The 25194-nt window shown below is 44.0% G+C and overlaps 1 protein-coding gene across 1 annotated transcript in view; it reads left to right on the top strand.

Moving 5' to 3' along the window:
* The window catches only part of obscnb (obscurin, cytoskeletal calmodulin and titin-interacting RhoGEF b), an 868128-nt gene that overhangs the window by 370095 nt on the left and 472839 nt on the right, over nt 1–25194 (top strand). The window contains exons 79-81 of the mRNA XM_068053434.1: nt 13367–13633; nt 20127–20393; nt 21089–21355. Coding sequence (XP_067909535.1) covers nt 13367–13633; nt 20127–20393; nt 21089–21355 — 801 coding nt within the window. The remainder of the gene's footprint in view (nt 1–13366; nt 13634–20126; nt 20394–21088; nt 21356–25194) is intronic.

The raw sequence follows: 25194 nt of genomic DNA, 5'->3' as shown, positions 1-25194 counted from the left end.
ACAAAGGAACAACATTGGCTATTCTCCAGTCCTCTGGGACCTCACCTGTAGCCAATGAGGATGCAAAGATTTCTGTCAAGGCCCCAGCAATTTCTTTCCTTGCCTCCCTCAGTATTCTAGGGTAGATCCCATCAGGCCCTGGTGACTTATCTACCTTAATGCTTTGCAAGACACCCAACACCTCCTTTTTGATAATGAGATGACTGAGACTATCTACACTTCCTTCCCATGGCTCATCATCCACCAAGTCCTTCTCTTTGGTGAATACTGATGCAAAGCACTCATTTAAAGCACTCGCCCATTTCCTCTGGCTCCACACATAGATTCCCTTCTCTGTCCTGGAGCGGGCCAACCCATCCCTAGTTACCCTCTTGCTCTTTATATATGTATAAAAAGCGTCGGGATTTTCCTTAATCCTGTTTGCCAATGACTTTTCATGACCCCTTTTAGCCTTCCTGACTCCTTGCTTAAGTTCCTTCCTACTGTCTTTATATTCCTCAAGGGATTCATCTGTTCCTAACCTTCCAGCCCTTACGAATGCTTCCTTTTTCTTTTTGACGAGGCTCACAATATCCTGCATTATCCAAGGTTCCCGAAACTTGCCAAACTTATCCTTCTTCCTCACAGGAACATGCTGGTCCTGGATTCTAATCAACTGACGTTTGAAAGAATCCCACATGTCAGATGTTGATTTATCCTCAAACAGCCGCCCCCAATCTAAATTCTTCAGTTCCTGCCTAATATTGTTATATTTAGCCTTCCCCCAATTTAGCACCTTCACCCGAGGACTACTCTTATCCTTATCCACAAGTACCTTAAAACTTATGGAATTATGGTCACTGTTCCCGAAATGCTCCCCCACTGAAACTTTGACCACCTGGCCGGGCTCATTCCCCAATACCAGGTCCAGTACGGCCCCATCCCTGGTTGGACTATCTACATATTGTTTCAAGAAGCCCTCCTGGATGCTCCTTACAAATTCTGCCCCATCCAAGCCCCTCGCACTAAGTGAGTCCCAGTCAATATAGGGGAAGTTAAAATCACCCACCACTACAACCCTGTTACCTTTACATCTTTGATTTAAAGAAATCTATGAGCTCCTTTTGATTGGCTTCTGAAGTAAGGGTAGAGCTTGGGGGAAAGGGGTTTATGGACAAGAGGAACTGGCCATTGTCTTTTCTAAAATGAATTCTCAGGATGTGGGCGCCACGACCTGGCATTTTCTGCTCCTCCCTAGTTGCCCTGAGAAAGCGATGTTGGAACTTTGTCTTTACTGTGCACGATAATTCTGGGAAATATTTGGTTTTGATTGTGGAGAATAGAGAATTGTGATGGTTGACATAATCAAGCCTGATCTGACAATTAATAATTAGACAGCATAAATGTCTCGGCAGCATAAATGTCCATGTTTGTGACCCTCAGATTTGAGGTATAGAGTGGAGACTGTGCCAGGAAGTTCCAGCAGTTGCAACTTTAACCTGTTTTTGCTAATTGAAATAAAAACAAAAAGTGCTGGAAAAACTGAGCCTGGCTGAACTTGTTCTCACATTGAATAACTTCTCCTTCAATTCCACTCACTTCTTTCAAGTAAAAGGTGTTACTATGGGTACCTGCATGGGCCTGAGTTATGCCTGTCTTTTTGTGGGATATGTCGAACATTCGTTGTTCCAGTTCTACTCAGGCCCCCTCCCCCAACTCTTTGTCCGGTACATTGATGACTGTAGCGGTGCCATTTCCTGCTCCCGCCCCGAACTGGAAAACTTTATCAACTTTGCTTCTAATTTCCACCCTTCTCTCACCTTTACATGGTCCATCTCCGACACTTCCCTTCCCTTCCTTGACTTCTCTGCCTCCATCTCTGGGGATAGGCTATCTACTAATATTCATTATAAGCCCACCAACTCCCACAGCTACCTCGACTACACTTCTTCACACCCTGCCTCCTGTAAGGACTCCATTCCATTCTCCCACTTTCTCCATCTCAGACACATCTGCTCTGATGATGCTACCTTCCACGACAGCGCTTCTGATATGGCTTCCTTTTTCCTCAACCGAGGATTCCCCCCCACTATGGTTGACAGGGTCCTCAACCGTGTCCGGCCCATTTCCCGCACCTCTAGCCTCACCCCTTCCCCTCCCTCCCAGAACCGTGACAGGGTTTCCCTTGTCCTCACTTTCCACCCCATCAGCCTCCATATCCAAAGGATCATCCTCCGCCATTTCTGCCACCTCCAGCATGATGCCGCTACCAAAGGCATCTTCCCCTCCCTTTCCCATCAGCATTCCGAAGGGATCGTTCCCTCCACGACACCCTGGTCCACTCCTCCATTACCCCCACCACCTCGTCCCCTTCCCACGCCGCCTTCCCCTGCAATCGCAGGAGGTGTAATTACCTCCTCTCTCCTCAGTATCCAAGGCCCCAAACATTCCTTTCACGTGAAGCAGCGATTTACTTGTACTTCTTTCAATGTACTATAGTGTATTTGCTGCTCACAATGTGGTCTCCTCTACATTGGGGAGACCAAACGGAGACTGGGTGACCGCTTTGCAGAACACCTCCGCTCAGTCCGAAAGCATGACCCCAAGCTTCCGGTTGCTTGCCATTTCAACACTCCGCCCTGCTCTCATCTGTGTCCTGGGATTGCTGCAGTGTTCCAGTGAACATCAACGCAAGCTCGAGGAACAGCATCTCATTTACCGATTAGGCATACTACAGCCTGCCAGACTGAACATTGAGTTCAATAATTTCGGAGCATGACGGGCCCCCCATTTTACTTTCATCTTTAGTTATTTTTTTTCTTTTTTCTTTTTTTTTTGTTTATTTTATTTTCGTTTGTTCAGTTTGTTTCTAATGTGCCTACCCACTTTTTTCATGTTTGTGCTTGTGGCTGTTCAGTTTTCAGTCCATTAACACCTTATCTGTACTAATGCTTTGTCTTTCAGCACAACATTAACATCTTGTTTGCCTTTGCTCCATGACCTTCTGGTCAGCTGTTCTGTGACCTTGTGCTATCAATACCTTCTCTTTTGTTATCTCTTGCCCCACCTCCGCTTTACTTGCTTAAAATCTTTTACATTTCTTATATCTGCCTGTTCTGAAGAAGGGTCACTGACCTGAAACGTTAACTCTGCTTCTCTCTCCACAGATGCTGCCAGACCTGCTGAGTTTTTCCAGCACTTTCTGTTTTTATTTCAGATTTCCAGCATCCGCTATATTTTGCTTTGATTACTTGCTAATTGAAATGCAGGTTTTGTGCTGCCTGCCCATTTCAGTGATTTCAGAGTCCAGCCAGTGCTCACTGGGCTGTTGATTGCCTAGATGGCAATATTGTGATTGGCTAGCACCACTTAAAGGGGAGGTGCATTGTGGCTGGAGCAGATGCTGATATTTGTGCAGGAAGCGACTCTAACCTGGGAAACATTGAAGAATGCCACACCACAGGAGAGAGCTGGCACCAAGGTTTTTGGATGTTGTATTGAAGGCCTTGGTGGAGGAGGTTGAAAGGAGGAGATGTTCTGTATATGCAGGTTCCAGGAGGCCCTCTAGACACATGCTCATTCGGCAGTGGAGGCAGATAGCTGTGGAGTTCAGTACTAGGAATGAAGTCCAGGAGGATCTGGATGCAGTGCTACAAGAAGTTCATTGAGTAGAGACCATCAATAACCTCCCTACCTGCAATACCAGATAGCAAACTGCAAGATGTTGCAAATACCTCCAGCTGCAGCCTGGAAGGAGCCAGACACATAAAAATTTCACCACCACAGTCACCTTCACTGCCACCTTCGCAGCCACTGACAATGCGGTCCTTGCCCTGCTCTGAGGCTGTAGTTGTGGCAGATTTCAGTGAGGACATCCTTACTGAAGTGCAGATGTCTCAACTTTGTTCCTCTCTGAGGTTGAGTTAGGAGAATTGCTCCCTGAACACTCTGGGTAGATATGGCCTCCTACTACGAGCGCTTCTCCTCTCTCTTGTAGCAGCTTGTTCTGCTCTGTGCAGCCTCTGTTCATTCTCCAAGCCATGCTGAATTCCAAAGGAAATGCCTACTAGTGCTCCCATGTCTGGGAACAACTGGATTGTGCAGACACCCTGAAGTCAGCAACAACTGCTTCAGTGCCTGTCACATGACTCCCTGTAGACTTTTGCAACTTAAACCAACCAAAAAACACCAAACACTTGCATAATTGAAGCAATAACCAGAAGAAATCAACCAACAACTAAGCTGTATGTAGTTAATGATCCCTTTAAATAGTGCTGGTGTGAGGTTCTTCCAGCTGCTGAGCATGTTTTCAGTTGTACAAGGTTAAGAGAGAGCATTAGTTGGAGCGTTGAGCACCAAACTGGTACCGCTGGCATCAAATCAGTATTGCACACTGAATGGCATCATGATCTACCTGTTTTGCATAGTTTCAGTGGATATTCACTGTTTGCTAACACCCTCATCAATATAGCGTTTGGCGTAATTCGCCCTACAAGTGTGCATGGACACCATTTTGAGGTCTAAAAGCACTTGTAACACCTATAACACAGATGCAAAATCTCCTAATTTCTTGTCCATTATGTTAAACTTGCATAGAGCCTTGGTTACACCACACTTGGAGTGCTGTTTATTGACCATCCCTAATTGCCCTTGAGAAGGGGGTGATGAATTGCCTTCTTGAACTGCTGCAAGCATAGCAGTTTGGTACAACTGAATGACATGCTAGGCTATTTGAGAGGGCAGTTGAAAGCCAACCACATTGCTTTGGGTCTCGGGTCACATATAAGCCAGACTTGGTAGGATCATTTCCAAAAGGACATTAGTGAACCTGGATTTTTATGGCACTGTACTCTCATGGTCACACCTTTAATGATACTGGTTTTTTAATTGCAGGTTTACTTAATTAACTGAATTTAAATTCCCTAGCTGTAATGGTGGGATTTGAACTCATGTCATTAGTTGAGACCTTAGAATTCCGAATCCAGTAACATAGTCACAATGCTACCGTACCTGTGAAGAGTTCTGCTCTCCTTGTTAGAAGAGGATGTGGAGATACTGGAGCAGGTGCAAAGAAGGTTTACTAGAATGATAGATATAATCTCTCAGTTCTGCTATCAGGAAACATTGACCAGGCTGGGGCTGTCGCCTCTAGAAAATAAAGGGCTGAGGGGCGACCCCATAGAGGTCTTTAAGATTGTGAAAGGGAATTAGAATTAGAACATTAGAACATTGCAGCGCAGTACAGGCCCTTCGGCCCTCGATGTTGCGCCGACCTGTGAAACTATCTGACCTACACTATTCCATTTTCATCCATATGTCTATCCAATGACCACTTAAATGCCCTTAAAGTTGGCGAGTCTACTACTGCTGCAGGCAGGGTGTTCCACGCCCCTACTACTCTCTGAGTAAAGAAACTACCTCTGACATCTGTCTCTGACATCTGACATCTGCACAGTGGCGCAGTGGTTAGCACCGCAGCCTCACAGCTCCAGCGACCCGGGTTCAATTCTGGGTCCTGCCTGTGTGGAGTTTGCAAGTTCTCCCTGTGTTTGCGTGGGTTTCCTCCGGGTGCTCCGGTTTCCTCCCACATGCCAAAGACTTGCAGGTTGATAGGTAAATTGGCCATTAGCAATCGCCTCTAGTGTAGGTAGGTGGTAGGGAAATATAGGGACAGGTGGGGATGTGGTAGGAATATGGGATTAGTGTAGCATTAGTATAAATGGGTGGTTGATGGTCGGCACAGACTCGGTGGGCCGAAGGGCCTGTTTCAGTGCTGTATCTCTAAACTAAACTAAACTATATCTATCACCCCTCAACTTAAAGCTATGTCCCCTAGTGTTTGCCATCACCATCCGAGGAAAAAGACTCTCACTATCCACCCTTTCTAACTCTCTGATTATCTTGTATGTCTCTATTAAGTCACCTCTCCTCCTCCTTCTCTCTAACGATAACAACCTCAAGTCCCTCAGCCTTTCCTCGTAAGACCTTCCCTCCATACCAGGCAACATCCTAGTAAATCTCCTCTGCACCCTTTCCAAAGCTTCCACATCCTTCCTATAATGCGGTGACCAGAACTGCACGCAATGCTCCAGGTGCGGTCTCACCAGAGTTTTGTACAGCTGCAGCATGACCTCGTGGCTCCGAAACTCGATCCCCCTACTAATAAAAGCTAACACACCATATGCCTTCTTAACAGCCCTATTAACCTGGGTAGCAACCTTCAGGGATTTATGTACCTGGACACCAAGATCTCTCTGTTCATCTGCACTACCAAGAATCTTCCCATTAGCCCAGTACTCTGCATTCCTGTTACTCCTTCCAAAGTGAATCACCTCACACATTTCCGCATTAAACTCCATTTGCCATCTCTCAGCCCAGCTCTGCAGCCTATCTCTGTCCCTCTGTACCCTACAACATCCTTCGGCACTATCCACAACTGCACCGACCTTAGTGTCATCCGCAAATTTACTAACCCATTCTTCTACACCCTCTTCCAGGTCATTTATAAAAATGACAAACAGCAGTGGCCCCAAAACAGATCCTTGCGGTACACCACTAGTAACTAAACTCCAGGATGAACATTTGCCATCAACCACCACCCTCTGTCTTCTTTCAGCTAGCCAATTTCTGATCCAAAGCTCTAAATCACCTTCAACCCCATACTTCTGTATTTTCTGCAATAGCCTACCGTGGGGAACCTTATCAAACGGCTTACTGAAATCCATATACACCACATCCACTGCTTTACCCTCATCCACCTGTTTGGTCACCTTCTCGAAGAACTCAATAATTCCCTGGGGATACAGGTTCACATCTCACCATGGCAACTGGTGGAATTTAAGTTTAATTAATAAACTTAATTAATGAATAAAAATCTGGAATTGAAAGATAGTCTCTGTAATGGCGCCATGAAATTATCATCGATTGTCCTAAAAACCCATCTGGTTCACTAATGTCATTTAGGGAAGGAAATCTGCTGTCTTTACCTGGTCTGGCCTACACGTGAGGTGAGAGTGACTGCCCTTGACAATAACGCAGCATTTTTATTTATTTGTTTCTGGGATGTGGGCATCGCTGGTTAGGCTTGCATTTATTGCCCATCGCTAATTACCCTTGAGAAGGTGGTGGTTCTTGAACAGCTGAACTCCTTGCGGTGTAGGTACACCAACAGTGCTGTTAGGAAGGGAGTTCCAAGATTTTGACCCAATGATAGTGGAGGAACGGCAACATAGTTCCAAGTCAGGATGGTGTGTGACTTGGAGGGGAACTTGCAGGTGGTGATGTTCCCATGCATCAGCTGTCATTGTCCTTCTAGGTGGTAGAGGTCGCAGGTTTGGAAGGTGCTGTCGAAGGAGCCTTGGTGAGCTGCTACAGTTGCATCTTGTAGATGGTACATGCTGTTGCCACTGTGCGTCGGTGGCGGAGGGAGTGAATGTTGAAGGTGGTGGACGGGGTGCCAATCAAGCGGGCTGCTTTGTCCTGGATGGTGTTGAGCTTCTTGAGTGTTGTTGCAGCTGCACCCATCCAGGCAAGTGGAGGGTATTCCATCACACTCCTGACTTGTGCCTTGAGGATGGTGGACAGGCATTGGGGATACAGGAGGTGAGTTACAAGCCGCAGAATTCCCAGCCTCTGACCTGCTCTTGTAGCTGCAGCATTTATGTGGTTGGTCCAGTTCAGTTTCTGGTCAATGTTGACCCCCAGCATGTTGATAGTGGATTTCAGTGATGGTAATGCCACTGAATGTCAAGGAGAGATGGTAGATTCTCTCTTGTTTGAGATGGTCATTGCCTGACACTTTTGTGGCACGAATGTTACTTGCCACCTGTCAGCCCAAGCCTGGATGTTGTCCTGGTCTTGCTGCATATGGCCATGGACTGACTCAGTATCTGAGGAGTCACGAATGGTGCTGAACATTGGGCAATCATCAGCGAACATCCCCACTTCTGACATGATGGGGGGAAGGTCATTGATGAAGCAGCTGAAGATGTTTGGGCCTAGGACACTGCCCTGAGGAAATCCTGCAGTGATATCTTGGGACTGAGATGATTGACCTCCAACAACCACAACCATCTTCCTTTCTGCTAGTTATGACACCAACCAGCGGAGAGTTTTCCCCCTGATTCCCATTGACTCCAGTTTTGCTAGGGCTCCTTGATGCCATACTCAGTAAAATGCTGCCTTGACGTCAAGGGCAGTCACTCTTACCTCACCACTGGAGTTCAACTCTTTAGTCCATGTTTGAACCAAGGCTGTAATGAAGTCAGGAGCTGAGTGGCCCTGACGGAATCCAAACAGAGCGTCAGTGAGCAGGTTATTAGATTAGATTAGATTAGAGATACAGCACTGAAACAGGCCCTTCGGCCCACCGAGTCTGTGCCGACCATCAACCACCCATTTATACTAATCCTACACTAATCCCATATTCCTACCAAACATCCCCACCTGCCCCTGTATTTCCCTACCACCTACCTATTCTAGTGACAATTTATAATGGCCAATTTACCTACCAACCTGCAAGTCTTTTGGCTTGTGGGAGGAAACCGGAGCACCCGGAGAAAACCCACGCAGACACAGGGAGAACTTGCAAACTCCACACAGGCAGTACCCAGAATCGAACCCGGGTCCCTGGAGCTGTGAGGCTGCGGTGCTAACCACTGCGCCACTGTGCTGAGCAAATGCTGCTTGATAGCACTGTCGACGACCCCTTCCATCACTTTGCTGATGATTTGGAGTAGTCTGATAGAGCGGTAGTTGGCCAGGTTGGATTTGTCCTGCTTTTTGTGCAAGTTTGCACATTGCTGTGTAGATGCCAGTGTTGTAGCTGTACTGGAACAGCTTGGCTAGGGGGTGTGGCTAATTCTGGAGCACAAGTCTTCAGTACCATTGCCGGAATGTTGTCAGGGCACATAGCCTTTGCAATATTCAGTTCCTCCAACCGTTTCGTAGAAACATAGGAACATAGAAAATAGGAGCAGGAGAAGGCCATTGGCCCTTTGAGCCTGCACCGCTATTCAATACGATATCACTTGGCATGAATTGGATTGGCTGAAGACTGGCATCTGCGATGCTGGGGACCTCAGGCGGAGGCTGAGATAGATCAGCCACTCGGCACTTCTGGCTGATGATGGATGCAAATGCTTCAGGCTTGTCTTTGGCATTCATGTGCTGGGCTCCCTCATTTTTGAGGATAGGGATATTTGTGGAGCCTCCTCCTCCTGTTAGTTGTTTAGTTGTCCACCACCATTCACGACTGGATGTGGCAAGACGGCAGAGCTTAGATCTGATCCATTGGTTGTGGAATTGCTTAGCCCTGTCAATTGCATGCTGCATCCACTGTTTGGTATGCAAGTAGTCCTGTGTTGTAGCTTCACCAGGCTGACATCTCATTTTAAGGTATGCCTTGTCCTGGTCCTTGCATGCCCTCCTGCATTCTTCATTGAACCAGGGTTGGTCCGTCGGCTTGATGGTAATGGTCGAGTGGGGATATACCGGGCCATGAGGTTACAGATTGTGGTTGATTACAATTCTGCTGCTGCTGATGGCCCATGGCGCCTCATGGATGCCCAGTTTTGAGTTGCTAGAGTTGTTCAAAATCTATCCCATTTAGCATGGTGGTAGTACCACACAACACAATGGTGGGTACCCTCAATGTGAAGACGGGACTTTGTCTCCACAAGGACTGTGTGGTGGTCACTCCTACCAGTACTGTCGTGGGCAGATGCGATATGTAGGTTGGTGAGGACGAGCTCAAGTAGGTTTTTCCCTTTTGTTGGTTCCCTCACCACCTGCTGCAGACCCAGTCTAGCAGCAATGTCCTTTAGGACTCAGCCAGCTCGATCAGTAGTGGTGCTTCCGAGCCACTCTTGGTGGTGGACATTGAAGTGCCTTGCCACCCTCAGTCTTCCAATTTGTGTTCAACATGGGGGGAATACTGATTCATCAGCCGAGGTGGGGGTGGAGGGTGGGGCGGTAGGTGGTGATCAACAGGAGGTTTCCTTTCCCATGTTTGACCTGATGCTATGAGACTTCATGGGGTCCAGAGTCAATGTTGAGGACTCCCAGGGCAACTCGCTCCCGGCTGTATACCACTATGCCGTCACCTCTATTGGGTCTGTCCTGATGGCGGTATCTGGGACATTGTTTGCAAGGTATGATTCTGTGAGTATGACTGTGTCAGGCTGTTGCTTGACTCATCTTTGGGACAGCTCTCCCAATTTTTGCACAAGCCCCCAGATGTTAGTAAGGAGAACTTTGCAGGGTTGACAGGCCTGGGTTTGCCGTCGTCGTTTTCGGCGCCTAGGTCGATCCCGGGTCGTCTGTCGGTTTCACTCCTTTCCTGAGACTTTGTAGTGGTTTGATACAACTGAATGGCTTGCTAGGTTATTTCAGAGGGCATTTAAAAGTCGACCAGATTGCTCTGGATCTGGAGTCACGCTGCCACCACACCTTTGACAGAGTATGCCATCAAAGAGCCCTTGCAAAACTGGAGTCAGTGGGAATCAGGGGGAAAACTCTCTGCTAGTTGTAGTCATATGTAGCACAATCTACAATACACCATCTACCTCGGTGGCTCACTTAAATAGCCAGGGTAGACCGCCGACCCACCTGATGACCTGGAGGGAGCGGCTGTACGTCCCCGGCAATTGCTTCAGCTGCCAGTGCAGAAGGGCTTCGAGCCCTAATTTTCTATTTACATATTTAAAGAAAAATTTAATAAAAACTAAATTCATTTATTATGTCCCCTCCCGCCCCCCCCCCATTAACAATAAAATCAATTTCTTCCCTCCCCCGTCCAAAAAATGTCCCTTGCCCACCTGACCTTCCACTCCCCAAAAAGTACATATAGTTTACACTATAACCCTTACCACCATCCCCTACACCAGTGACATTAGTTTGACCCAACTCCCCCCTCACCCCACCGCACTGAGAAACTTACCTGCTCCTTCATCCCTACCAGTGTTATGCCTCGGTTCCCCGGATGGAGATCCGAAGGCACGGGAGTGCCGGCCACTGGGACAGACAGCGGGGACATAAAGGTAATTAATGCGGTGATTTAAATTTATTTACATATGTTAATGGCAGTCTCGTCGCTGATCGGTGGGGGTGCCACCATGAGGCCTCGCCGCCATTTGGCCCATCGTGTCTACTCCAGATTTAAGGTGAATGACAAAAGAAACAACAGTGACATAATAAAATTGTTTTCCACAGCGACTGGTTAGGATCTGGAATGCACTGCCTGAGAGTGTGGTGGAGGCAAATACATTCGGGGTTTTCAAAAGGGAATTAGATAAGCATCTGAAGAGAAGAAATTTGCAGGGCTATGGAGAAAGGGTGGGGAAGTGAGTGGGACTAGCTGAGTTGTTCACTTTTTTTATTCTTTCAAGGCTAGCATTTGTTGCCCATCCCTTTTTGCCCTTGAGTAGGTTGTGGTGAGCTGCGTTCTTGAACCGCTGCAGTGCAGCTGGTACAGGCACTGCAACAGTGCTGTTAGGAAGGGATTTCCAGGATTTTGATACAGCGACAGTGAAAGGAATGGCAATATAGTTTTAAGTCAGGGTAGTGTGTGACTTGGAGGGGATCTTGCAGGTGGTGGTTCCCATGTGTCTATTGCCCTTGTCCTTCTAGGTGGTAGAGGTTGCTGTCAAAGGAGCCTTGGTGAGTTGCGGCAGTGCATTTTGTAGATGGTACTTCTGCCAGTGGATGGAGTGAATGTTTACGTTGGTGGATGGGGTGCTGATCAAGTGGACTGCTGTGTCCTGGAATGTGTTGTGCTTCCTGAGTGTTGTTAGAGCCGCAGTCATCCAAGGAAGTGGAGAGTATTCCATCCTACTCCTGACTTGTGCCTTGTAGATGATGGATATTCTTTGGGGAGTCAGGAAGTGAGTTACTCACCTCAGAATTCCCAGTCTCTGACCTGCTCTTGTAGCCACAAGTATTTATATGGCTAGTCCAGTTCAATTTCTGGTCAATGGTAACCCCCAGAATGTTGATAGTGGCCGATTCAGCAATGCTAATGTCATTGAATGTCAAGGGGAGATGGTTAGATTCTCTCTTGTTGGAGATGGTCATTGCCTGGCACTTGTGTGGCATGAATGTTACTTGCAGAGGGCCGGCATGGACACAACAGGCTGAATGGCCACTTTCTGCATTGTAACCATTCTATGATATGATTTTATGAATCTGAAACCCCCCCCTTCTGTACTATCTGTCCAACCCAGCTTTGACAATCATGGTTCAGCGTGACATTGGGAGTTAACCAGAGATTACTATCCTGGAAGTTCTGCTTCAAAATCTAGAACTTAGCTGCTTTATATTCCTTAGTAGAGCCTTAAATATACTCTTGTCTGTGTTATTGATTCCCACATGACCTATGACCTTTCTCTGCTCATCCTCATATTGCAGAGCCTTTTGTATTCACTCCATGATGCCCTAAACCCTAGAACTTGGGACTGTGGACCACATCTACAGGAGAAACCATTTACCTCTCTGACTATAGAATTCCCCACAATCATTGCTTGTCTTTCTTTCTACCTGTACTGTTTGCCCATGAGTAACTAATTGTCCTTGGTGCCTGTTGTTGCTCATGGTTTCCCTCCTCTGTGTGTCATTGATTTTGTCTGCATCACAGGTACTTAAACAGATATACCCATTAGACCAATCCAGCTCTACAGGTTCTCCCCTTTCTGCCCTCACCTATTGCCCTCTGTTCTATTTGCAAATGGTCACCCAGTCTCCTTTTACCTGCTTCTCTGCTCCTAGCAACCTGTGAGATGGGCACCCTCGGGAGCATCTATTCAAATAACTTTCCTCATCCCAAATGTTGAAGAGTGTGTTCAGTTGACTCTCAAAGTATGAAGCATTTTGCTCAAGCAGTGCAACTTTCACCAATATATGTTCACCTTGCATAGTTTGCGAGTCCATGCAGGCCCACATCATGCATGCCACACACATCACTCCAGACCCTGATTTTGCCATAGCTATTTATGTATTTAATCCAACAGGAGTTCTTTTTAAGTTATCGTTTATTGATATATTTCTATTTATTCACTGTAATTCATTTTCAATTAGTATTTCTTGAAAATCTCTTTCTGTCTTACCCCCTGAAGCTATTATCTAGTAAAAATTGTAAAATAGAACCAGATGAATAATTACTTAAATAAATCCTTAGCTCTTTCTGACCGCCACTGCTCCTTGCTTGTAGGTTATTGGGTTTTTTGGGGCGCCGTGGTGAGTGAGAAAAAGAATCCAGTAGTGGATTGTTGGAGTTTATACTATGAAAACTATTTTCAGCCGGTCAGATCAGAATTGTGTGTAGAAGCTGAGAGATAAGATTTGGATCTTAACTAATCAATATCATTATAAACTAAACTTAATGTATCCATAGCGCTGCCTGTGTTCTTCAAGCAAGAACTTCAGAATGAGGAAGCTGAAGAGGGTGGCACTGCCACTTTACATTGTGAGATTACGAAATCTAATGCCCCAGTAAAATGGAGGAAGGGATCGTTGGTACTTCATCCAACTGACAAGTATGAAATGAAACAAGAAGGTTCCATTTGTGATTTACTCATTCACAGCCTAAAACCTGAAGATGGTGGAGACTATACCTGTTATTCTGGAGATCAACAGACTACCGCCTCTTTAAGAGTGAAGGGTAGGACAACAGCATGTTATTCATTTTTCTTAGTAATTAAATTCTCTCACATTTTCCGGCACAGTGGCGCAGCGGTTAGCACCGCAGCCTCACAGCTCCAGGGACCCGGGTTCGATTCTGGGTACTGCCTGTGCTGAGTTTGCAAGTTCTCCCTGTGACCACGTGGGTTTTCGCCGGGTGCTCCGGTTTCCTCCCACATCCAAAGACTTGCAGGTTGATAGGTAAATTGGCCATTGTAAATTGCCCCCAGTGTCGGTAGGTGGTCGGGAATATGGGATTACTGTAGGGTTAGTATAAATGGGTGGTTATTGGTTGGCACAGACTCGGTGGGCTGAAGGGCCTGTTTCAGTGCTGTATCTCTAAATAAATAAATAAAAATTTCATCTTTTTGCCAGCCTCCTGTTAATAACAGCATGCCATTCACTGACCATTTTATAAATTTCTGCTGAATTGTTGAATTAAATTATTATTTTCTGCATGGTTTACACGGAGCTCACTGTGAAAATAAATCACTTTTTTACCAGGCACTCATTGGAAATTTTACATCTAAATAATAATGTTGCCAATCTAGGGATTAACACTGGTAAATCTCATTGCAATTACAGAGACTAAATTGCAGTGCTGCCCTGGCAACATTCTGAGGTTAAACCAATCTGTTCACAACCTTGGTGTCACATTTGACCCTGAAATGGGCTTCTGACCACATATTCACACCATCACTAAGACTGCCTATTTCCACCTCCGTAACATCGCCCGACCTCGCTCCTATCTCAGCTTAACTGATGATGAAACCCTCATTCAAGCCTTCGTTACCTCTAGTCTTGACTATTCCAATGTACTCCTGGCTGGTCTCCCACATTCTATCCTCCGTAAACTTGAGGTCATCCAAAACTATGTTGCCCGTGTCTCAATTCGCTTCAAGTCCTATTCATCTATAACCCCCGTGCTTGCTGATTTGCATTGGCTCCCAGTCAAGCAACACGTTTATTGTAAAATTCTTATCCTTGTTTTGAAATCCCTTCATGGCTGCGCCCCTCCCTAGCTCTGTAATCCCCTCCAGCCCAACAACCCTCTGAGATATCTACGCTCCTATAATTCAGGCCTTTTGAGCATCCCCGATTTTAATTGCTCCATCATTGGTGGCTGCATTTCAGTTGCCTTAGCCCTAAGCTCTTGAATACTCTCCCTGCACTTCTCTGCCTCTCTACATGGACCAGCCAGCAGCCTTCATCAACAGAAAGGGCTTCCATTCCATCAATGTTGATCTGGTGTGTGACCAAGGACAGCGGATCCTTCAGGTGCATGCATGGTTCCTGGGAAGCAGCCACGATGCCGACATATATAATAAAAGCAAAATACTGCAGATGCAGGAAATCTGAAACTAAAACAGAAATCGCTGGAAATACCCAGCTGGTCTGGCAGCATCTGTGGAGAGAAAAACAGACTTAACATTTCAGGTCTGTGACCTTTCATCAGTTCTAATGAAAGGTCACAGACCTGAAACGTTAACTCTGTTTCTCTCTTCACAGATGCTGCCAGACCTGCTGAGTATTACGAAGTCTACATACTTTGGCATTTCCAGGTGCCACTGCTTTCCCACCAGCACCCCCACACACACACACCTCTTCAGAGATGGAGACTTGGTGACAGACATGGCTACTCACACCGGTGAGGAACTCATGCAAAGTGCAGAGGCTCTCTGGGAGTTGCCACTCATTGAGGAAGCCATGCACATACAGGACAAAGAAATGGCAGCACTCATGGCCTGGATGGACTCCTCCGTTGTCCTCACATAGGTACGCATAGCCTCTGGAAATACCGCCACATGTTCCCTTACCTCCTGCTGCAGCAGTTGCCATGTTGCCGATGACTCCAGAGGCACTTCATTAGCCTGGGGCTCAGCATTGGCCTGGCCTCCCACAGTCCTCCGACTGTCGGTGGCTTCAGCTTTCACAGCCTCTGTCAACTGCTCAGGCGCATCTTTGATGTGCTCTCCAGGTTGTGACAATGAATGTCCTCGGGAACTTATACCATTGACATGGGAGTATCTGTGCTGGTAGAAGGTGTGGGGGAATGATGTGACATTGCATTCTCTGAGGATCCCTCTATTAGTCTGTTAATTGTGTATCAATGCTTTGATTATATGCAGGTGAAGGATGTTAATTGGGGTCTTAGTTGAGCACTTATAAGCAGACACTCACTGAGAGTGTTTTTTAGTTTTAGAGATACAGCACTGAAACATGCCCTTCGGCCCACCGAGTCTGTGCCGACCATCAACCACCCATTTATACTAATCCTACACTAATCCCATATTCCTACCACATCCCCACATGTCCATATATATTTCCCTATCACCTACCTATACTCGGGGCAATTTATAATGGCCAATTAACCTATCAACCTGCAAGTCTTTGGCATGTGGGAGGAAACCGGAGCACCCGGAGGAAACCCACGCAGACACAGGGAGAACTTGCAAACTCCACACTGGCAGTACCCAGAATCGAACCCAGGTCCCTGGAGCTGTGAGGCTGCGGTGCTAACCACTGCGCCACTGTGCCGCCCCAGTGGTGGAGGGTTTGAGTGAGGAGCTGCATGTTTGTAATCTTTTTACTGTGCACAATAAATGTGAAGCTTAGTAAATATAGGCTCTAGCATTATCCTTCCATAACAAACTTTCTGGAATTTAACATGGTAACAAAGGATGGTTGACTGAAGCTGAAGGTTGAAAACTAGGACATTTTTTTTTGAAGAGAAAACTAAAATCTCAAGGTCCATTATGTAAAATATGGCAGAAAACAAATGTAAATTGTCAGGGTATGATTACCCTCCAATGTTCTCGGAGTCTGAACCATATGACCAGTGGCAGAATGAAGTGGATATTTGGACACGGGTTACATTTCTACCAAAGAAGAAACAAGTTATGGCCTTACTGTTGTCACTTCCTACCAAAAGTAAAATCAGGAGTAAAGTTTTGTGAACTGGATGCTCACCAGCTGGATGCTGATGAAGGGTTGGATCTTCTGTTAGAATTCTTGGATGAAATTTACAAGAAAGATAACCTATTGAGTGCTTATGAGGCATGGTCATACTTTGATAGATTTTGGAATACAGATGGTTATTCAGTGGAGGAATATATCATGGACTTTAACAGATTGCATGGACTTTAACAGACTGTATAGCAGATTGAGGAAATTCAATTTGGAAATCCCTGGTTCAGTGCTAGGTTTTAAATTGCTAGATTATGCCAGGGTGTCACATCTGGACAGGCTCCTGGTTCTAACTGGGGTTCGGTTCTTTGGACAAAGACTCCCTGTTGGATCCAATGTCTGTGGCCTTAAAGAAATTACTGGGAAACAGTCATTTCCTGCAGCCCTAGTAGAACAAGCAGGGCATTCTGCGGTGACACAAAGAATGAAGGACTCAATGTTTACTAGATTTAGAAATAATCCAGATACTGGAAGCAGGCATAAGTACAATGGAAGAGTTAAAGACAGAAGGAATGAGGATGAAAGCACCTTTAGCAGGTCTGACGATTACGGTGGAAGACAGAATTAGAACAGCAATCATAGACGAATGAATCCCGGGACTTCCCAAAGAACAGTTATTAGGTGCTTCAGATGTGACTCAAAGTATCATTATGCAATGAACTGCCCTAAGCGAAGGGGCAGAGTCTTAGAAATAAAACACAACACAGGGAATTCTGAGGCAGAAGAGTAAGATACTGATGGATCTGAATGAATTGTACTAGTCACAAGGAGTTTTAGTCCGGTAATGAATGTGTTGGTTGCAGATTTGTTCAACTGTGCTGTATTGGATAGTGCGTGCACGTCGACAGTATGTGGAACTGATTAGTTACAGTGTTATCTGGATTCACTCAGTAGTGAGAATCCACGTAAGGTTAAGGAGTATAAAAGTACTACCAGCTTTAGGTTTGGTGATGGCAACACATTGAAGTTACTAAAGAGAGTATTAATTCCATGTAAAATAGCTAGGGTAAGCCACTTTATCAGTACTGATGTAGTCTCCAGTGAGATACCTTTATTGTTGAGTAAGCCTCAATGAAAAAGGCACAAATGAAACTTGATCTGGAGCATGATAAGGCAATTGTTTTTGGGAAGTCAGTGAATTTGCAGTTTACCCGGTCAGGGCATTATTGTATCCTCTTAACAAAACCTGATGTTTCTAGTCAGAGTGTTAGAGAAGTATTGATGGCATCAGGTGTTAAGAATCGGAGAGATAAAGGGCAAATGGTCTTAAAGTTACACGGACAATTTGCTCACCCTACTTGTCAGAGATTCAGAGGATGCAGGTGTGATTGATGAAGAGTATACGAGAATAATAGAAGTGAAAAGTGTGAAATCTGTAAAATGTATCAGAGGACACTATCACATCCTATTGTCAGCCTTCCATTGGCATACGACTTTAATGAAGTAGTTGCCATGGATTTAAAGGTATGGGACAAAGACAAGAATATTTTCGTTCCACATTTTATAGACCTAGCAACTAGATTTAGTCTTTCTACAATAATAAATAGTAAGGACAAAAGGGTGATTAGAGACAAAATTATGGAGAATTGGATAGGGACTGGACCTTGCATTCATGTAAAGGGCCTTTAATTTAGACAAATGACCTATGGGTGCGAATATCTTCATATTCTACCACTATCCATATATTAGCTACCTTACTTATGATGTTCAATTCCTGTCCATAACCCATATTTCCTGCGTTTATGCTTTGTATCAACATTTCCCAGTCAATTTTGCTGGATCTGCAAGTCCATAGTAGTTACAGGCTTTTCACACTGTGGAGCAAGTTTCTGAGATTTTTTTTTCCAAACACATGGCCATCTAGTATATTAAAAACAATTTACATTCATTAACTACAAAAGGTAATGTCAAAAGTACGAGGATACTAATATCCTGTAAAATACTGTACAACATAATCTTGTTGTCATGTTTGGTATCCTTTTACAAAGTATTTACAGCTATTCGGCCCAACAGGTTTATGCTCCACATAAGTCTCCTCTCACCCTTCTTCATCTAACTCCATCAACATATCCTCCTATTCCTTTCTCCCTCATGTGCTTATCTAGCTACAACTTAAATGCATCTATACTATTTGCCTCAGCTACTCTTTGTGACATCGAATTCTGCATTCTCTGGGTAAAGAAGTTTGTCCTGAATTCCTTATTGGATTTATTAGTGACCAATTTATATTGGCCTCCTCTGCAAGCGGAAACATCTTCTCTACATCCACACAATTAAACACTTTCATAATCTTTAAAGCCCTCTATCAGGTTACACCTAAGTTTCCTCTTTTCTAGTCCCAACCTGTTCAATCTTTCCTGATAGTTATCAACCTTTCAGTTCTGGTATTATTCTAGTAAATCTTTTTTGCACCTTCTCCAAGGCTTCTATACCCTTTTTATAATACGGAGACAGAATTATTCATGGTACTCCAAGTGTGGTCTAACCAAGGTTTTGTACAAGATTATCATAATTTATATTGCTCTAGAAATGAACCCCCAGTGCTTTGTTTGCTTTTTTATGGCCTTATTAACCTGTGTCACTACTTTTAGTGAGTTGTGTATTTGTACCCCCAGATCTCCCTGTTCCTCTAACTCATTTCAACACTTATTTTCCAAGGAGTTTGAGGCTTCCTTATTCTTCCTAAAAAATGTACCACCTCACCTTTATTATATTGAAGTTCATTTGCCAATTACATGCTCATTATGCAAGATTATTAATATTTTCCTGTATTTTCCTGCTGTTCACTCTATTAAATACACCCCCAATTTGGTGTATTACCTTAATTGATTAAATTTAATTTTCTGAATGTAAGGACAAACTCTTTTATTGATGAGTTAGAATGTAGTAATTAACTTTTATCAAATATGAAGACATGACTATGTGGTGAGCAGGCTGAGCGTAATTAAAATTTGATTTAGTATTATCAAAGATTGCTCTAGGGCGGCACAGTGGCGCAGTGGTTAGCACCGCGCAGCCTCACAGCTCCAGCGGCCCGGGTTCAATTCTGGGTACTGCCTGTGTGGAGTTTGCAAGTTCTCCCTGTGTCTGCGTGGGTTTCCTCTGGGTGCTCCGGTTTCCTCCCACATGCCAAAGACTTGCGGGTTGATAGGTAAATTGGCCAGTATAAATTGCCCCTAGTATAGGTAGGTGGTAGGGAAATATATAGGGACAGGTGGGGATGTGGTAGGAATATAGGATTAGTATAAATGGGTGGTTGATGGTCGGCACAGACTCGGTGGGCCGAAGGGCCTGTTTCAGTGCTGTATCTCTAAAACTAAAAACTAAATGAACCCCCAGTGCTTTGTTTGCTTTTTTATGGCTTATTAACCTGTGTCACAATGGAATATGTCATCAGCAAAATATATTTTCTGGGGAAAATAAATTCTATTTGATTATTCAGAATTCGAGCAATCATAGTTTGACTAAACTGTGTTATCAGAAATTAATTTCCTCTCTTCCTATAGCAATGCCTGTACTTTTCAAACGGGGCCTTCAGAATGTTGAAACTGAAGAGGATAGTACTGCTACTTTACACTGTGAAGTTACTAAATGTAATGCTTTAGTGGAATGGAGGAAAGGATCAGTAGTGCTTCACCCAAGTGACAAGTACAAACTGAAGCAAGAAGGTTCAAGTATTAAGTTGCTTATTCACAATCTGAAGCTTGAAGATGCTGGTGAATATACGTGTGATTCTGGAGATCAGCAGACCACCGCATTGTTAAAAATAAAGGGTATGGAAAGAAAAATCAAATCATTGTTGATTTTGATCAAAAGTGGTTCTCATGGAGCTGATCATCATATGCAGCTTCTCAAACGATCACATCTACAATTTCCTGTAGTGATGTCAATATGAAAAATATACCTGTATTGTTAAAAATACTATGTGAAAATGTGTGTTTGTCTGATATTGTTGCAGAGTCCCTTCAACTAATTAGTTTGTAGAACCAGACCCATCACTGCCTCTTCAGTCAATCACTTGATTATGACAACCATGGCAGCAGGTCAGCAGTTTCTTCCAGCAGATTTCCGGAGTAGAAGGATAGCAGCCACTGTGGCTTCCCATTTTTATATTGTTCACCTCTATTTCAAAGCAATTCAGCATGAGTTTAACCTCTTATTCAAAATACCCCTCAGGATTGCAGTAAAATGTCAACCTAGATTCTAAGCCGAAGTGGGTCTTGAACTTAGAACTTTCAGAGGCAAAACCTAATTGACGTATGTTTTTTCACTTATCTCTGTACCGTGAACTTGCGAGTGTAACATTGATAGAAGAGTAATAAGGGTGATCGTATTGTAGTACTCAACCTTGCATGACTGGTGCATTAGGTTTCAAGTTGGCTTGATCGGACTTTGTGTGGTTATTTAAGTGTCACAGTTCTCCTTGAGTAAAGTATGTGTTCACAAATTGAATTACTGTTTCCCTTAGCTCGGCCTGTGCTTTTCAAACAAGAGCTTCAGAACACAGAAGCTGAAGAGAATGGTTCTGCCGTTTTGCGCTGTGAGACTACTAAACCTGATGTTCCAGTGGAATGGAGGAAGGGATCTATGATACTTTACCCAAGTGACAAGTATGGCATGATGATAAAAGGTTCCTCCATTGAATTGCTTATACGCAATATAAAACCTGAAGATGAAGGGCAGTATACCTGTGATTCTGGAGATCAGCAGACCACTGCATCTTTGAAAGTGAAGGGTAGGGCAGCCATCTTTACTGATCATAATTGAATCCTTATGAACTTTCATCGTATATGATGTCTTATGAATCTGACTTTGTGTCCTGATGTTCATTATTTTATTAACCTGGACAGATAGAAGCTTGCTATGTGGATTCTTCCTCCAGTGTTGAATGTTAGATCAGCACGTACACCTTCACATTTCATGTGAATTGTAACTTTTAGATGAAACATCATTTGTTCATTTAGTATATCCTGATGCAATGGTAATTATTGAATACCTCTGCCATATTCAGTCACCACCTACAAACTGACAATCTCGTTACTGACGTAACTTGTAAAGTATTGTTACTTTTGATGCATTTTTGAAGTTATTTTTCCCTCATATCTTTTGTTATTCCACTCAACCTCTTTAATTTTCTCATATTCTCCTTTTTCTTTAATTTTATTTATTATTTATTTAGAGATACAGCACTGACACAGGCCCTTCTGCCCACCGAGTCTGTGCCGACCATCAACCACCCATTTATACTTCTTTTGGGCCTCCTTATCTCGAGAGACAATGGATACGCGCCTGGAGGTGGTCAGTGGTTTGTGAAGCAGCGCCTGGAGTGGCTATAAAGGCCAATTCTGGAGTGACAGGCTCTTCCACAGGTGCTGCAGAGAAATTTGTTTGTTGGGGCTGTTGCACAGTTGGCTCTCCCCTTGCGCCTCTGTCTTTTTTCCTGCCAACTACTAAGTCTCTTCGACTCGCCACAATTTAGCCCTGTCTTTATGGCTGCCCGCCAGCTCTGGCGAATGCTGGCAACTGACTCCCACGACTTGTGATCAATGTCACACGATTTCATGTCGCGTTTGCAGACGTCTTTATAACGGAGACATGGACGGCCGGTGGGTCTGATACCAGTGGCGAGCTCGCTGTACAATGTGTCTTTGGGGATCCTGCCATCTTCCATGCGGCTCACATGGCCAAGCCATCTCAAGCGCCGCTGACTCAGTAGTGTGTATAAGCTGGGGATGTTGGCCGCTTCAAGGACTTCCATTTATACTAATCCTACATTAATCCCATATTCCTATCACATCCCCACCTGTCCCTATATTTCCCTACCACCTACCTATACTAGGGGCAATTTATAATGGCCAATTTACCTATCAACCTGCAAGTCTTTGGCATGTGGGAGGAAACCGGAGCACCCGGAGAAAACCCACGCAAACACAGGGAGAACTTGCAAACTCCGCACAGGCAGTACCCAGAATTGAACCCGGGTCCTTAGAGCTGTGAGGCTGCGGTGCTAACCACTGCGCCACTGTGTTCATTATTCATATAGACTCTTTTTATTCCTGACATCCTAAAATTACCTGTAGTTTCCATTTTTAATGGAATATACATATTCTGTACCTTTACAATCCCTTTTTAAAAAAACATATTGTTTATCTATAGTTCTGTGTGCCAGTTTCCCCTTACACCACCTCAGCAACAGAAATATTTCTTACTGTACATGTCATTAGGAGCTGATAAGCAATTTATTTAATACAGTTATTCATCTTATTTCCGCTTGCCATTCCTGCTCATTAACATAGCAGATGTGGGTTATGGTACAAGAAGGGTTTAGCTTTTAATAGCAGCAAGATTATTTGCTCTGCAAAGCTGATTTGTGAACTGATGTGTCAGTTCAGAGCTTCCACCTTGCACTGGTCCAAATTATCACAGATCTAAGATTGGTCGTTGATTTAGAAAACTGTTTTGATTTTAAGCTTTACCTTGATCTGGATAACTGGAAACTTTCTCGCCCAGAATATAGAGGGAAGCACTAAAGATAGTGACAATCCTGCAGAAATCAGTGCTAGATTGTTACAGTTGAACCAGGACAAATTGTAAAGCTAAAGCTTCTTAAAGACAAATGTTGAAGTTTTATTTTATTCGTTCATGGGATATGGGCATCGCTGGCTAGGCCAGCATTTATTGCCCATCCCTAATTGCCCTTGAGAAGGTGGTGGTGAGCTGCCTTCTTGAACTGCTGCAGTCCATGTGTGGTAGGTACACTAACAGTGCTGTTAGGAAAGGAGTTCCAGGATTTTGACCCAGTGACAGTGAAGGAACGGCGATATAGTTCCAAGTCAGGATGGTGTGTGACTTGGAGGGGAACTTGCAGATGGTGGTGTTCCCATGCATCTGCTTCCCTTGTCCTTCTAGTGGTAGAGGTTACTGGTTTGGAAGGTGCTGTCTAAGGAGTCTTGGTGCATTGTGAAGTCATTTATAATCAAATTTCTATCCAAAATGATCCACTTTGGGCTTGTGGGGTAGCATGGAGGAAACTCCGAAATGGCAGATCAGATGTATAGTACATAAACCTTGCAGAGTTATCATCATCCTGATAAAGCGATCAATCATTTATAGTGCTCAAACTGGGAACTTGCCAAATCAAGTACCATTAGTGGATTACCCCTTAAAACCTTCCTTCACCCAACTTGTGCTTTTCAGACAAGATCTTCCGTATCAGGATGTTGGAGAGACCGATACTGCCGCCCTGTACCTTGTTACAAGGATATCCATGATGAATCAGCATTTAATAGTTTATTTCTTACATTTACAATTTTCTTCAATAATAAGTATTAATAATGTAGGATTCTTATTCAATGTTGAGCTTTCAAAGTAGCATACATCTATATCACATTGCAGGAGTTGACATATTTTGCCAAATATACATGTAATAGATATGCATTTCAATACTGTAAAGCTAACTTGATTGAATCATAGAATAATACAGCACAGAAGGAAGGCATTTGGCCTATCAAGTCTGTGCCAGCTCTTTCAAAGAGCAATTCAGTTAGTCCTGCTTCCCTGATCTTTCCCCATATCCCTGCAGTTTTTCTCCTTGAAGTATTTATTCAATTCCCTTTTGAAAGCTGCTGTTGAATTTGTATCCACCACCCTATTAGGCAGCACATTTCAAATCCAAACCGCTCAAGGAAAAAAGGTTTTCCGCATGTCACCGCTCGTTCTTTTGCCAATCACTTTAAAGCTGTTGTCAACAGATTGGTTATCAACACTTCAGCCGTTGGAAACAGCTTCTCCTTGTTTACTTCATCTAAACCCTTCAAGATTTTAAACACCTCTATCAAATCTCATTTTAACCTTCACTATTCTAAAGACAATCCCAGCTTCTCCAATCTATCCAAGTAACTCTAAGCTTGGAGCCATTTTATTTACCCTCTCCAAAGCCTTCATGTCCCTTCCTGAAGTGCGTAGCATGAGGTATTTTTAAAACATACAGTAGGCTTTGGAATTGTACTGCACATGTGATGAATAATTATTTAATTTGTGATTGTTACACATGATGTAGAGACACTAAAGCCTGTAAGTTACTGTTACTAATAGTAGTGAACAAACACAACTCCACTCCAATAGGCAATAACAGGGAATTCTATACCGGTGTATTATTCATTTATCTACTTTTATTGCTAGGTGCAATTTCTAGCCTGAAGTAACAAGAGTTTGAAGACTAGTTATTTTTGTGATATAAAATTAGGATAATATTTGTCATGTTTGGAGAGTTGTATGCAGTGTTATATGTATTCTTGAGTACCGGCTGGAATAGACATGATTGATTTATGTATAAGAATATTTGGGTACTCAGGAATTCAGTTGATCTGTTTTGAGAATGTCAGAAGCTACAAGAAAATCAAAAGCAAAATACTTTAGATGCTGGAAATCTGAAATAAAAACAGAAAATGCTGGAAATACTGAGCAGGTTAGGCAACATCTGTGGACAGAGAAACAGAATTAACCTTTCAGGTCAATAACCTTCCATCAGAACAGAAAATCATCTAGTTGATTTATGAACTATAGGCAGCAGCA

This window comes from Heterodontus francisci, chromosome 2 (assembly GCF_036365525.1).
Source record: "Heterodontus francisci isolate sHetFra1 chromosome 2, sHetFra1.hap1, whole genome shotgun sequence".
Classification (NCBI taxonomy): Eukaryota; Metazoa; Chordata; class Chondrichthyes; order Heterodontiformes; family Heterodontidae; genus Heterodontus; species Heterodontus francisci.
The sequence above is the reverse complement of the archived record's forward strand: the minus strand, read 5'-3'. Positions and strand labels throughout refer to the sequence as shown.